This window comes from Cheilinus undulatus, linkage group 12 (genome assembly GCF_018320785.1).
Source record: "Cheilinus undulatus linkage group 12, ASM1832078v1, whole genome shotgun sequence".
In the NCBI taxonomy this organism is placed as follows: Eukaryota; Metazoa; Chordata; class Actinopteri; order Labriformes; family Labridae; genus Cheilinus; species Cheilinus undulatus.
This window is the reverse complement of record NC_054876.1, coordinates 38,610,228-38,626,056: the sequence shown is the minus strand read 5'-3', so window position 1 is coordinate 38,626,056 and position 15,829 is coordinate 38,610,228. Positions and strand designations below refer to the sequence as shown.

The following is a 15,829-nucleotide window of genomic DNA, read 5'->3' as shown; positions in this document are numbered from 1 at the left end:
CTCTCCACAGTCTCAGTAGATGTCATGTATAGAACACAATCTGATCGGTCAGATGTCACATGAGTTCTAGCCAATCAGCACTGATGCCTAGATGCCACTGATGCAGTGAGCTTACTGCATCACTTCCTGCTTTCCTGCTGTTCTGTACCATTTCTCATGCTGATAGAGCTAGGGCTAAATTGTTTATTTTTCTAACTTTTGGGATTGTGCAATTTTACTTTTGCAACACTAAGTGCATTTTGCACATTATAATAAATGCATATCAGTCCTAGATGTTGGTTAAAGTTCTCATGAACTATTAATAATCTTTACTGGCCCTGAAAACCCCATCGCAGTCAACCCCTGATAAATATTGAACATGTTTGACTTTTATGATCCCTGGTTGGAGTGACTCTGATCATCTTCTGAACACTGAGAGGGAAAAATCACTCTGGACACTCCACAGGAAAATCTATCAACAATACGATAACCGGGCTTTTGCTGACTATCACTGGAAGAGGAAATTAGACCAAAATTGTTACATTTATCTTGTAGTGTTTTCCAGGCTATAAGTATATTTTGTTTGTTATAATACATACAGTAAGTGAGATTTTGAAACCCCTACAATATAGACAGATAAATCAAACCTGGCTTCTCTAGTTTCCTTTTCATTAGGATAAGCTTTCTGTGCTGTAAATGGGTATGTAAATATGGTTTTAAGATCAGCATGGTGCAGACATAATGAGTGAGAAGGAGGATGGATCAAGTCAAGATAAAAGATAAAATCTTATTCTGAGTCTAGAGGACACTTATTTAAATTTTGGGGTTTATCTCTTATGATGCAAATGAGAATATGGATAGATTAGCCCAAATGACAATATTAAGATGATCTATGATCAGTCAGCTATCTGTGAAATCTGACCAATCATATTCCTTAGTCATTGACACCCCTATATCTTGGTAATTTTGAAACCTAATCATGTTTCTGCCTTTGTGAAGAAAGCTTGGGTATTAAATTGTGCCTTAAAAGTTGTGTTTTTTATTATTTTTAATATCATTCCTGTATAATTCCAAAGTATGCATGCAGTGTTGAACTTAAAGTAACCTCAAAGAAGTACCATAACACTCCTTGGGGTTCTATTAGAGACTGTCCTACGGGATTATGGATGTTAGTGTTAGTGTGTTTGTCCATCATCCAAAAATATGACCAACATTATAATGTAGACACCTCTGCGGATGCATGTTGCAGAAATCTGGCAACATCACTTTTCCATGCAACACAATTTTGCTCCTGAAAGCCTGTTGGAGCAAAAGGGTGGAAAGAGGGAGGGAGGAGGGGGGCAATGTGGGAGGTTAGGAGGACTCACTCACCATATGAAAGCGCCGCCACACAGATGAGGAGAGTCCATCTGCAATCCCGTGCACCTGACATGGTAGAAATCCCAGCAGTAGGATGTTTAAATCCCAGTTGTTCCAGTAGCTGATGTTGGAGAAATAAATCTCTGTGCAGGTGGTAGCCTCCACACGATGCTGTTGCAGTTCTGTCCGAGGATCTTAAGTTGGATAATGCGCAATAGATGTAGCTCTGTGCGAACGAATACGTATGGGACAAAATGTGCGATGTCTCAGAGAAGAAATTTTTAGTCCAGCTGCAGTCTTTATTGTCTTTTTAAGCGCAACAATCCAAAGGCACGGCCAAACCGCGTCTTCTCTATGTAAAACACAGCGTTTTTCCACATGGGGGAAGAAAGTCACAAGTATCCAGCTCCAGATTGTCCAGCTGAGGAGGCAGAGAAGCCCAGCGTTCCCTGAAACGCATCCAAGTCCGTGCGCGAAGCCCGAAATAAGCCCCCAAAAATCATAAATCAATGGGCATCAGTGGAGAGATGACGCGCGTCCTGGCTGAAAACACACGAATCCTGCGTGCCTTTACCCCCAAAACAGAGCTAGACTGGTTCAGATATCACGCAAAGCAGAAACACCAGTAGATTTAGCATGTGTTTCACTCCAATTACGAATTCAGAAATCAGATTCCTTGCGTAAATGGAGACATGGATGGAGAGAAGGGCAGTAAAGGAGGCATCCGGCGGATCTGCACCGCGCTGCTTCAGCTGTCACTGACTTCTCTGGTTTCATTTAAAATCCACAGCTGACAGTGGGGAACATTTTGGGCTGGGAACGGTGAAACATGCCAGGAAAGGTCCCGGTGAGCTGCTAGAAAACACAGCCGCGCTTTCTTTCCCCTCAGGTTTCCAGTAGTTCACCTACCGCAGCGTGCAGAAATAGTCCCTCAGCCGGGAATCACCAGCGAGCAGCAAAAGAGCAGAAATATCCAGAAAACTCCAGGCAGATTCTTATTCCGCTTCACTTTGCCATGTCAAGACGGAGAACCTGGAGCTGTGCCGCTTACCAGGAGTGTGACACCCAGTGAAGTCCCACCAACTCTGAATGCCTGCGTCTGAATCCACAAACTACCTACCGGAAGCTCACCTGGACACACGTCCAGCTGACTGGCAGTCTTTGACACGGATGTCCCAACCTGCTTTTTAACTCCTCTCCAAACTAAACGTGCTCACCTTAAAACGTACAGAGCCGCAGCTTGCGCGAGTGAAGCCAAATACAAGACGAAAGGGGGCACATCCGGCCATTATTTTCAGAATAAAATATAACTACGCAACATCTGTTGTCTAGCTCTATTTAAGGTAAAATATACCCTGAGCTAAAAAAAAAACGGACATCCTTATTCACATCAAAATAAGAGATTATTTTTGTCAATAAATTAAAAATAGGAATACGTAGGGAAGACTGGAGTTGACTGTCACACACTGATTGTTATAGTGTGTGTTTAATTCAATATTTGCCTTCATACCATGATGTTTTTGTCTGGAAATGTTGTAAACCAGACACAAAACATTGAGGTCAGAGGACGTTTTGTGATTTTTTTGTGAGCCACAGTATTTTTTAATGAAGGGATAAATGTTGTTTTTATATAAAAAGTTATTTCAAGTCATTTCACAGCCACACAGTTTCTAGAAAGTGGAGGGTAGCCTGTCAGCTTTGATTCGAATGAAGCATGAGCTGGCTAGCTAGCTGCCATGGCTGGGCTGGTTAATATGGCATTCTGGGTGTTTCCGCCTGGGCCAATACATATAGAGGGATATGATTTAGCTTTGAATTTTTTTGTATTTTTATTGCCAGTCACCAGCCCTTGGAGCAAAGATGCTGCTTTTGGTATAAAGGGCAGTTTGAGCCAAACATGCTAGAGCGCTAGCTAAAGCCAGGTGTTCGCTAGCACTACCTCATACCTTCACTCACAATGAAACTGCTGTGTATATGCTACTTTTAAAGATGTCCTATTTTTTCCATATCCACCTTATTCCTAGCCCCCATGGAATACATTGGACATGTTTTTAACGGCACATTTATTTTCTCTCTAACATTCACTTATCCACCAAACAATACACAAATATGAAATAGGCTATAGCATATACGATCTTCTAATTAAATAAAGAATGTCATTTAAATAAATAGAAATATATAAGTGCATTCATAATTATTACAAAGATGGTTTAATTTTAAACCTCTGTGGTGCCTCTAGCTTGAAAAATAGAAAACTCTATACATCTTTTTGTATCATTCATTCATTTAATAAAACTCCATTTTTCACTGAAAGGACACCAAACCCCATAAACAATGACAGCCAACACTGGATGATAGTAGTTGTCCCAATGGGTCAGAATGCATTTGATGGATAATAACGTACTGTTAAAATAATATAAGAATGAAAGACATTCATTTCATAACAAGACCTTAAGCTTCTGTGTACTTCAGGAATGGCACAGTCGGGATTATGAGCAATGCACACGAGAGTAAAAAGAGTGACAACCAACCCCAGTCTCCCCTAAAGACCTAGTGTTACTGAGACAATTGCATTCACTTGTCTATTTTGTCACCACTGTATTTATTAGAGATGTACCCAGGGGCATAGCAAGGGATTTTGGGCCTCCAGAAAGAATATTACACAGGGCCCCCCCTTACCAGACATTTTTACAAATGTCTATGCATTTAAATTACAATTGAACAATAATTGCCCCATTTAGTAGTTTACTCTATTTGATACAAATTTCAGTCTGTTAACCAATTCATTTAGTGGCTTTTGATTCAATAATGGCAATAATTACTAAGATAAAATAAATAAAAACATACTTTTCATTATATATATATATATATATATATATATATATATATATATATATATATACTCTTGTGTACAGTGCTTAGAAAAAAAACTAATTTTAGTCTACTTTCTTGTTGTTTTGAATACATATTGCATGCTTTTATTTTGAAATTAAAACAGCCTTCATCCGTTTCAATCCCTGTTAATTCTTGTCAACTTTATCAAACATAAACCGGGCATCACGGACCAAAATTAATCACGTGAGTGGCCAACCCGCCCCCTCCTCATCAGAAAATCACCCACCGGAGGAGGAAGAGTGTTCACCGTGCAGAGTCACGTCGTCCCGGTGAGTCCTTTCGGTCCGTGTCTAGTTTTGAGGTAAGATTTAAAACACACACAATCACTTAATCTGTCTTTTAGTTACAGCTCCAGCACACAAAACAAGATAAATGTTTAATATTAGACAGTGTGAAATATTTAATAGGTGCGCTTTATTAAATTTACAATGGCTGCATCCCATTTTAGTAGCAGCAGTTCTCTTGTATTGTGCATGCTTTCTCACAGCTGCACATAAATGGTACGTGGCCAGCGTTAACCTGACTGTTAGACCCACACTTTTTCTTTCAGGTCAAATAAAGCATCTGCTGTCACATGGATCTGTAATAATGAGGTTGAATTAAGAAGCTAATGGGTCAATTACTTTCCATAGAGCCCCTTCTCATAAATGGAATACTAATGTTGCAGACTTACATGTAAGTGTCATTATGTAAATGTTCCATTATGGCTTTATTCACACATGACAGGGTCCTTATGTAAAGAGCGTGAGAGAAAGGGCTGTAGAGTGTATTAGTGTGGTTTTATAAATCATAATATGAAATGAGAGCAATCTCGGGCTTAGTCACATGTTTGCAATCAGTTTGAACACACTGAGAAGTTTATAATGGCTAATGAATAAGGCTGCACTGATGCTGGATGAGAACAAAAAAAACTGTATTGCAAAGCATTTTTGTTATATAGTTTTAAATTGTCCACACCTGTATTGATTTTTGATTTTCACCCCTAGTCCCTCACTAACCTATGTTCAGTCTCCTCTGTGCCGTGTGCACACATGTCCACTGACCGTGAAACCACAGGGTGAGGTGTCATTTTTGTCTGTACCAGCAATTACAAGAGAGTCCTCTTCGCAACGGGAGGTTAACACTGAACATCTCTCAAGCGAGCACCCTCCTTCTTTGGTATTTTCTTTATGAACCCATGATGCCTCTGGAGGGCTGAGCAGTGAATAATGGCATCAGAGGATCACCCCCCTCTGTGTGGTCCTGCTCTGATACTTCAGGGCCCAGCAGGGGTCTTGGCTGTACAACTAAAGCCACTGGCTGCTTCTCTGGCCGCTCCTCTCTGCTGCAGGTCTAAAGGCTGAATGCAGACTCTGATTGCCAGCTCTGTGAGCCGTACTGAGGTCGACACTGCCAGGGTACCTCCACGCCCAGCCTCTAATGGGTGGCCTTCAGTGTTTCAGTCATGATGTTAAGCATTAGCTGCTCCATATGGCTGTGTTTTTCACTATCCATGATGGGATGAGCATAATATTTTCAGAGTAACATATTGCTATCCTGACAAGTATGATACAATTATCTGGTGCAAAATCTATGACTTTTTAATGGAAAAATAATGCATTCTAAAAAGTGTTTCCTATAAGTTTAATTTACAACGTAATGACTTCTGATGGCTGTGCTTTTGACACGTATGAGGCAACGTGATCAGCCAAAGAGGTTGGACAGGATTAAAAAGAAGACGGCAGGATGTTGTAGGACATATGTAAAAGATGAAGCATGATACAAGGCGAAACTGACACCAAATTACAGAGAATAAATGCATTAATCCTACACTCAACATTTTTGGGGGCATTTAATGCCCACTTTCTGTGCAGTGCTGGGGTTGTTTATCAATTTAACACAGCACATATGTGACTTTTAACTCAGCACGTCATAGTCATAGTAGAAAAGCCCCCAAAAAGCCGAAACAAAGGGAACTGCACATAGCTGAGCTGCGGAAACACCGTTGCAGTGGTCAGGACAAGGACAGGCCTGGACCGAGCAGGGAGTTGTAGTGGACTTCAATAAAATCTACCTATGACCGAATCTCAGATGTAGTGGGACTGTATTCAACACAGAAGCATTTCATGCAGAAAAGAATGGGTTTTTTGAGATGATTGCAAGAAAAACCATCAGTGAGAGAAGGACTGTACAGAACTATCCACAGTGGACACTTTTGTTTTTCTTCGGGACAACTCCAGTAAACCACAATAGTTGGATTTACTGTTATAGTTGAGGTTACAGTTGAGATCATCAGTTTATGAGGACTAATATGGGACAACTGATATTAAGACTCAGTTTTCATTCATTATGCTGAGTTTTAAGGTGGTGTCTAGTTAAGGGAGAACTCTTTGTTATTTGGCTGCTAAGTTATGGTAGCAGCTAATGTGCTAACAGGCTAACGTAGAGCTAACAGTGCAAACGTGAAGTGAAGTGCTGTTGTCTTTGAGTTAAATGTTGGTGGATATTGTGCAAGTGACTCCAGGAAAAGCTCACAATTTTCATTATGTTTGTTTAAACAACTTTGGTGCAGACAAATAAGAGTGTCTTTCTGCAGTCATTTCCAAGGTTTGTCTTGAGTAATATGTGTCAAGAAGGCTGTAATAACAGGGAAATAACTACTACTATGGGCCAGAATTCAATCTTGAGGACTGCCAACCATTTTGGCCAGAGACAATAAAGTCTAGCAGGCCAACAACAACCAGCCTCAATATGACCAAACTGCAGGAAGCTTTTTTGGATTAAAGCAGCTACCATAGCTGGACAAATACGTGTTAAAAACCACATGCAAACTGAAGGATCATCAGAAATAATTACACAAGTGTCTTTTTTCTTTATCCTGTCAGGATGCTGTCTGCATGAGACACATTACAAAGGTAAGGAACATCCAGAATTTATTACACAGACTTTATCTGTTCATCACTCCCAAGTATTAACAGTCAATGTATCTATTGTAGGAGAAATAACACAATCAGAGATCACTTAATAAATGCACAATCTCTGTGCTGTGGAGCATGATTATTACGACCCCTGTTAAAAAGAAAAGGTTGTTTTAGAAACCCTCCTGTTAAATGTCATCTTCCGCTGTTGTTAAAGTGCAGCTGTTTTTAATCAATGTAATCTGGTAACGTTATCACCTTGATTTTTATCATTTTGGTATGTGATGCAGTTAACATGCCAACAGAATCCTCTGTTTTATATGCATTTATCTCCAAGCTTTATAAAGTGAATCAAACAACGCAATCAGTTCAAATCAAATCAGTGAAACAAAAGGGGCTGTAGGCGCTGCCAAAAAGAACAGAAGAAGGGTGGTGGATGTTGCTAACCCACAACGGGCCATTGGACCAACACAACTAAAACTACCTAACCAAATATAAACTAGCAATGAGAAAAAACAATGAGAAAACAGGACTACTGGTGACCTACAGCCCAAACTAAAACAAAAAACCCCTGCAATCCAATCATGCATGGGGGAGGAATACCTGTAGGAAAAGAAAAGGCTGGAAATAATAATGAACCGACGGTGTGTCGGAGCCTATAGTTAGAAGGAGGAGGGAAGCAAGAGGGAACAAGGAGAGAGGAGACGTGCAGCACCCAGCCGCACGTAATGATGAGGCCTTAGCGTGAGGATAGCCATGTATAGAGGGATAGCAAGTTTTCAACTATCATCTTCAACATGCATCATCTTATGAAGTTGTTTTCCCTTCACATTTTCTGTCTGGAGCCCTTACTTGTTAGCCATTTAGCCATTGGCGGACACTAGATGTTTGTAGGGATTGAGATGCCTCTCTTAGCAAAGGCCTTAAGCACTAATTGTGACAAAAAGATGAAGTCCTTCTATCCTGTGTCAAAACGTCTGAATAATATAAAAGGAGTGTACATGGCCTAGTGGTTTGGTTACGCCCCATGTACACAAACGGCCCAAGTTCAAGTCTGGCTCCTGTCCTCCACTCTAAATAAAGCCCAATTAACTAATTAATTAATCGAAAAGTTGCTGTTTGAGGAATTCACATGTTCTAGTAGTAAAACTCAGATGACTTTGCAATAATCAGTGTGTGGAAATTTGCATGCTGTTCTCTGTTGTTATTGTACTTTAAATCTGCCACATTAGAGGAAAACAAAACAGCGGGAAACTCTGCACCGGACATTTGTTCTTTTAAGCTTTGACATGGCTCCCTATTATGATAAAAATTACATAACACACAAGGTGATCAGGGTCTGTATGCATCTTTTAATCATTACAAAAAAATAGCAGAAAAATGTCCCTCAAAAGTGATGTTAGAATTGTTGAAAAGAAAAAACTATGGGAAAATAACAGTTATGATTGAAAGTGTTGACAATGACTCTGTGTCATTTTGGAGTGCTAAAAAGGCATTAGAGTGACCCATTACAAAGTTCTGTATAAGTAAAGATATACTAAGTGCAGCCCAAGGTTTAGCAGTGATTGTAATTGTGCTTTCTTGCCCTGTCTTGTAAAAATATCTAGAATTATAAGGTATGAATAAAGCAAAGATTTAGGAGTCTTTTCCACTTGATACCAGGCAAAAAATACAGACTTTAAATGATCACTTGTTGCAGCTGTGGTTTGCAGCTGTGGCAAGTTAACAATTTAGCAAAGCATGAAAAGACGGATATCCTTGTATTACCTTGTGCCAAGTGGTTCTGATATTTAATCCCTTCCCTTTAGCCTGTTTGTGATGCAGAGCGATGCAGGGCTCATGGTCTTGCAGGAGGAGGCTAACTAGGCACAATAAGTCCCATCGTGCCTGAAAAACGCAACAAGAACAGCTTTCACACGCTTTAGCAGCTAATTTATCAAGACCACTTATGCAAATCAAGTCAGATGCAATTTTCCAGTTAGAACACCTGAGCTGGAGCCGTGCAGCAGCAGGCAGGTGAAGGAGCAGACTGTGAATCCCCACTGAACCAGCAGCCGGCGGGCAGGAGAGCACAGACTGCTGCAGCAATGACAGGACTGTTAATGATTTGTTACCAAGTTTTGCATGATATTTTTAAAGTCTCACTGCAAAATTGAAATGTTATGTTGTCATACTTGTGTGACCATAGACTGTTTATCTAAGAAAAGTAATTGCCGGGGGCAGTACTTTTAGGGGTGTCAAAGTAGAGGTGATATATGGACCAAGTGGGGTTTTTTTGTTTAGCCCATAGTCTAGCACAAAATCAAAACCTACTGCCAGATTGTCAACTTTCCCACCCCTTTCCCACTCTTCTACTCATTCAGCATCAACTTGGTGCTCTCTCTTTCTCACTCCTTAACCACAGGACAAGTGAACCAATACATGTTACCACAGGAGAACAAGTGATTGATCTAAAATAAAGGTCTGTCTGATATCACTACTAGCAGCCAGAGAACTGAACACTGCACATGTCTTACATGTACATTTAGGTGACAGGCAAAGCTTTAGATCTCAGACTCTTAAGATAGATGCTTAATCACATTAGGCAGATGTTAAGTGAGTGTATTCCTACTATCAGCAGCACCTTGCCCTGCTGCTTGTTTATGCTGTGGCCTCCTCATGCCACAGACATGGCACTGATGTTTATGTTATAGGTGTAAGTGTGTGCAGCAGTGTGTGAGCCACCGCAGCTCAACACAGTGAGCTTTGATTTAATTAGATCTAATCATGTAGACTGAATGTAGCCGATCATAAATCATCACTATCTTAACGTTAATTGTCATCCTGCAGCACGAGCAAAATGCCATCAAGAGGTCAGTCAGTCACAAAGCTACAACAGCACCATTGATGATGACAAGTTAACTTTTGAGGTATGAAGCAACAGAATTTAACATGCAACTTCAGCTCATTTGTATTAAAAATTAACCTTTTAACTTCATTATATACTCACCCATGGCGGAAGCAATACAATCATGGAATCATGTAAAAATGAATGGCAAATCAACCCCACAAAAGGCTAAATAATCCACTGCTGACGTACTTTTCCTGCCTGTACTTGTATTTCTCCAGTGATGTCTGCCCTCCTGTCTCAAGCTGACCAGTGCTGCACTACGTTGCACAGTGCTCTAGAAGTGCTCTAGAAGTGCTTACAGTGCGCGTTTGCTCAGCTTCAGTTGGAGTCAAAACAGCGTGCAGCAGAGCACAGAGCAGCCAATGTATGTGGAAATTACAGGTACGGCTGACCACACGCTAAACAATTTTCAAATCTTAATTTCAAAAACGTTATCACAGTCATAGGACGTGATACCCATCTTTTCCTTGGCGCTGGAAACAATTAGCAGGTCATATCCATCACAAAGGCTCCGTCCTGATGGCCGACACGACTAGACACTGTTCAACTTTGAAAAAGGGCTTTCTGTGTTTTTTTTTAAACTGTATAAAATATTTTAATCATGTAAGTGATCATCTGAAATAAATCAATAAAAAAGGATCTTCAACTGGACAGAGATCCTGTGGAGATGGGACTAAGTTCTAGAAGGGCTTTATGGCAGAGTGGCTAGAGGGAAGCCTTACAGTGCAAAACGAATGAAAGACCACTTGGAGTTTGTAAAATCTTCCACAGGAAAGCAAAAAGCAACTGAAATAGGTGAAAGTTCATGCTTAATGGAAAGTGAGGAAGAGGGTCATGTTTTTTCTTTGCCTCCAAACTAAACTCACTGTAACTGTCACTTGTGAGCCTGTAAAAGATCTGTCTCTAAAATGATTACCTCCATAGTAAAACAATGAGGGCTGTTTATTTCATCATAAAGCACTTTTTGTTGCACCTTTTGTTGTCACTTTGTAAATTAAAATGTATTAAAATCCCTCAAGGTGTGAACTTCTTTTCCTGCCAAGTTTGCACCACATTTCCATGTGAGAACTGCTTTTCCTCACCGCTTTATACATGTGATTTTTGTCTTTCTGATGCAAACTAATGAGGTATTATCCAACCATGTAGCACTGAATACCTTTTTTACTGAATGATGCTAGCTCCACATTATAATTTTGCCAACCTTTTCCATGCTCCGGCAGTTGTTTGGCACATCTTTGTCTTTGAAATGTGGCTCCTGTTTGATGATCTGTATCCTCAATGAATATTTTACCAAGAAAGTGTCCTTTTTGTTTCAGTATTTCATAACATTTTAATCAGGAGAATGTTTCTGAAAGTTCACAAATCAGTGATTTTTTCCCTACCTGCACTTGTACTTGAGCATTTGCATTTTCTATATAATAATATGATCTCTCACAGCTCATTGTAATGTAATTTCAGAAGGGAATGGTTTCTCTGTATGTAAGGATGTCATTTTCTCACCTATTGCACTTCTTTTCTTCCTGGTAAAGAGCACATAATAAAGGGTGTTGCAGACTTTATAAAAGCAGAAACCCTATGGGGACTATACTGAACCTTGTGTTACAGAGAGGGATGACAATCGGGTGCTTAGAGTGTGTTTCCTCTGTTCTTTGAAGGATGCTTTATGTGTGAGTCATTCAGCTGTATGTGATATTCATGCATGGACATTTTCTCCTCGTACACTGAGTTCCCTGATCCTGTGATTCCCTTGCAAATACAGGAAATGGTGTCTGACAAGGGTGGTATTTTATTCTAAATGTACCAGTGAATAACCATCATCATAATAACTGAAATAAGGAAAATGTTGGGCCTGGACTGATTAATATTTAAAGGCTTTGCTTATTAAAAGGAGTCAAAATTTCCTACATAATCTAATTTTCCCCCCAGATTTCAAGTATTTTAATTATTTAACTTCCAAGATTTCTCTGAGTTTTTATTAGAACTTTTCAGTACTTTTTTATGGTTGTTAAAACAGGATATCCAAATCTTTGCTGGACTGATCAGGGTTAGTCATACTCATATGAAAAGTAAAATGCTTTGGAACTTTAGCATGAATAATTTAAATTAATACAGCCAGTGAAGACTCCACCACTGCTGCAGAGATCCTGACCAATCCTTTTGTGCCATCATATTTAGGGTTCTGAATTAAAAATGACAAATATAAGATCAATCTGCATGATGTTTTGTGTACATTCTTTTCCCTTAAAAGATGCATGATAATAAGATTTCTATTTATGAATTTTAAATCTGCAGTCTCCAAATGTCAGCCCTGCGATTGACTGGTGACCAGAACGGGAGGTACCCCAGTCCTCGACAGCTGGGATAGGCTCCAGCCCCCCACGACCCCAAACAAGATAAGGGGTGAAGAAAATAAATGGATGGATGGATGGATGGATGGAAATCCACAGTTTTTGTGTAAAAATCTACATTTGTCCAACACTTCTGCAACCTTACAAAGTCTATGGATTGACCAGATTTTGGCTGTGAAAATCTCCTATGGAGGCCATTTTTGCCCAGTCTCTTTTTTTATTTTTGAATAATGCAGGTCTTTAGATGTTGTTCTGGGTTCTTTTGGGACCTCCTGGATGAGTCCTCAATACACTCTTGGATTATTTTGGGTGGGCTGTCCATTCCCGGGAAGGTTCACCACTGTTCAGTTTTCTTCATTTGTGGATAATGGCTCTCACTGTGGTTCACCAGGATCCCAAAGCCTTAGAAATTACTTTGTAACCCTTACCAGACTGAAAGTCAATGGCTTCGTTTCTCATCTGTTCTTGAATTTCTTTAGAAGGTAGTGTGGTTTGTTGCTTTTTGAGATCTTCTGGCCTACTTCACGCTGTCAGACAGGTTCTATTTAAGGAATTCTTGACTCAACAGGTCTGGACGTAATCAGGCCTGGGTGTGGATGGTGAAATTGAACTCAGCATTCCAGCATGTACTCAGGTTATCTTTGTCTAATATCAGAATTTGCTTGATGATCTGAAATATTCATGTGTGACAAATATGCAAGAAATCAGGATGGGGCTTTATAACAGCACTGTACTCTGTTGTATATGCTGCCTGAATGTTAACATTTTCCCCTTGAGCATATGTGGGAGCAGCATTTCACTTTATTCTTATTTACATAGAGTCTTGGCTCTTCTGGTCTTTAAGTGGGAGAAAGATGAGTCATAGTGCAGTCTTGGACCGGAGGCTCAGTAGGTTAATGCTAATGAATGGCAGTGCCTCACATGGTAACCATGTTTGCAGTACTGGGCTCTAGAAATGTGCTGCCCTCCTTTGGTGAAAGGACAGTGGTTTTCTTTTGGACATGCTTACCATACACTTATGTGGTGATGCTTATGGATGTGGGACAGGTGACAGGACACTCCTGATAAAGTTTTTATTGCTTTATTCTTCACCGTCATGCAACGACACTAATGTGTGTAATGTGAATTTTCAAGCATTTTCAAACATTTCTGCAAAATTTTTCACCTGAGCTTTACCTGGGATTGTTCCTGTTTGCACCCAAGTAAAATCACCCACTTGTGATCAGGGAGGATCTGTGGCAGTGCAGCACAGCAGGTAAAACTCAGCAGGGAATCTCACTGCAAGCGGGCGGGGATGGTGATGTTTAAATCCTGTGACCAGTGAGCGATCAGCTCAATCTTAATGTAGTGTATGAAGCAGTTTTATACTCTTCTGCTTTTCATTGTAGCAGTCTCAACTATTCCACTTACCATCATTTGCTATGGGGTTAGGGTTAGGGTAATTTGCTCTAATTTTTTAATTTTATTGTGTAAATACTGTTTACAATGAGTATTTATAAGATTCCATTGGGAATGGTGCTGTATATAACATTAGCACCCTACTGGGGCTTTTCCACTGTGACTTTTGGCCGTGCCAGTCCAAAGCAAGCCATGCTGATTAACTTTTCCATAACCAGTTTGGCCTCGCCACTCTACCCTACCCTACCTCCAAGCACTGCAGTGAAATCACAGCAGTTTGACATCATTCAGAGATGCCTTGTAGATGTGTTAAAGCAGCAATCACTGCACTGAACGGGTAGCTCTGTTGTGTTGGAAAAGCAAATCCCCTGTCGTGCCAGGCTGCTATGCAGAGTCAAACCAAGTAGTTATGCCACTCAAGTAGCTATGTACCTTATGGTGCCCAAATCATCACTGACTGTGGAAACTTCACAATGGACTTCAAGCAACTTGGATTCTGTGCCTCTACACTCTTCCTCCAGACTCTGGGACCTTGAATCCACTTTGCTTGAAGTCCAGTGTGAAGTTTCTACAGTCAGTGATGATTTGGGCTGCCATGGCATCTGCCTGTGTTGGTCCACTGTGTTTTCTGAAGTCCACAGTCAATACAGCCATCTACCAGAACATTTTAGAGCACTTCATGATTCCTTCTGCTGACAAGCTTTATGGAGACGCTGATTTTATTTTCCAGCAGCTGCCCACACTGCCCACCGTACCAAAAGCTGGTTCAATGACCATGGTGTTACTGTGCTTGACTGATCAGCAAACTGGCCTGACCTGAACCCCATAGAGAATCTATGGGGTATTGTTAAGAGGAAGATGAAAGACACCAGACCCAACAATGCGGATGACCTGAAGGCCACTATCAAAGCAACCTGGGCTTCCATTACACCTGAGCAGTGCCACAGGCTGATCGTCTCCATGCCACGCCGCACTGATGCAGTAATTCATGCAAAAGGAGGCCCAACCGAGTATTGAAGGCATAGAAATGAACATACTTTTCAGAAGCCGGACATTTCTGTTGAAAATATCCTTTTAGTAATTGATCTTATGTAACATTCAAATTCTTTGAGACACTGAATTTTGTGTTTTCTTTTCTCTAAGCCATAATCATCAACATTTCAAGAAATAAAGGCTTGAAATACTTCACTGTGTGTAATGAGTCTATATAATATATGGGTTTCACTTTCAGAAAAGAGTGACAAAAAATATTGAACTTTTTCATGATATTCTAATTTTTTGAGATGCACTAGTATTTGCCCCGCCCAAATAAAACCCAGTCAGGAAAGAGGTGAAAAACTTTCTAACAATCTAAATCCAAAATTCAGTCACATGTAGATCTCAGTGTTGTTTACATGTTTACTGCAGCCATATTCCAACATATCTAGTGTGTTAAAACACACATTTTTTATTTCACCTTACAGGACCTTTAATGTAGCAGTGTGTTTCAGTCCTAGCAGTGAAACATTGTGAAGTTTTAGTTTAAAATTCACTTCTTAATGTATGTTCAGTCTGGGCATTAACTCTACGCTTTAAGGCGTATAAAAGTAAAGTTTACTTTAAGATGCTGCAGATGCTCATGCAGCATAATTGCCTTCAACCACACTTTAACTGTATAATTACAAACTTAATGATGTGAGAACTAAATACTTCTCTGAACATGTCTCTTCTCTGCTTCTATCCATTTCATATACCATGTGATTTCTGTTTTAATCAAAGTGTGTTACATTGATTCTTGTATGCTTTTTAAAGCTGAGGCTGAAAAATGAAAGTGGAGTAAAAACAGCATCAACATCTCACCAAAACATCAGCATCTTTATTCATAAGTAACGTAATCTGTTTAAAAGATCTGTTTGCCAGGCCACTGAGTTCACATAGTGTGAGTGTCCAGTTTGTGGAGCCCCCTTTGACTACAGTAGGCCTGTACAGTGCCTGTTAAAAGTACTGACCCCTCTGTATGTTTTACCCTTTAACTGATTTTATAAATCAATGATGATTTATATAATTCGGCTTGACAAAAACAT

General features: G+C 40.0%; 1 protein-coding gene across 1 annotated transcript in view; it reads right to left on the bottom strand.

Moving 5' to 3' along the window:
• Positions 1-2,127, bottom strand: part of tmem132e (transmembrane protein 132E) — an 803,754-nt gene extending 801,627 nt beyond the window's left edge. Inside the window, exon 1 of the mRNA XM_041801770.1 lies at positions 1,351-2,127. Coding sequence (XP_041657704.1) covers positions 1,351-1,411 — 61 coding nt within the window. The 5' untranslated portion in view covers positions 1,412-2,127. The remainder of the gene's footprint in view (positions 1-1,350) is intronic.
• Between the last annotated feature and the right edge of the window lie 13,702 nt (positions 2,128-15,829).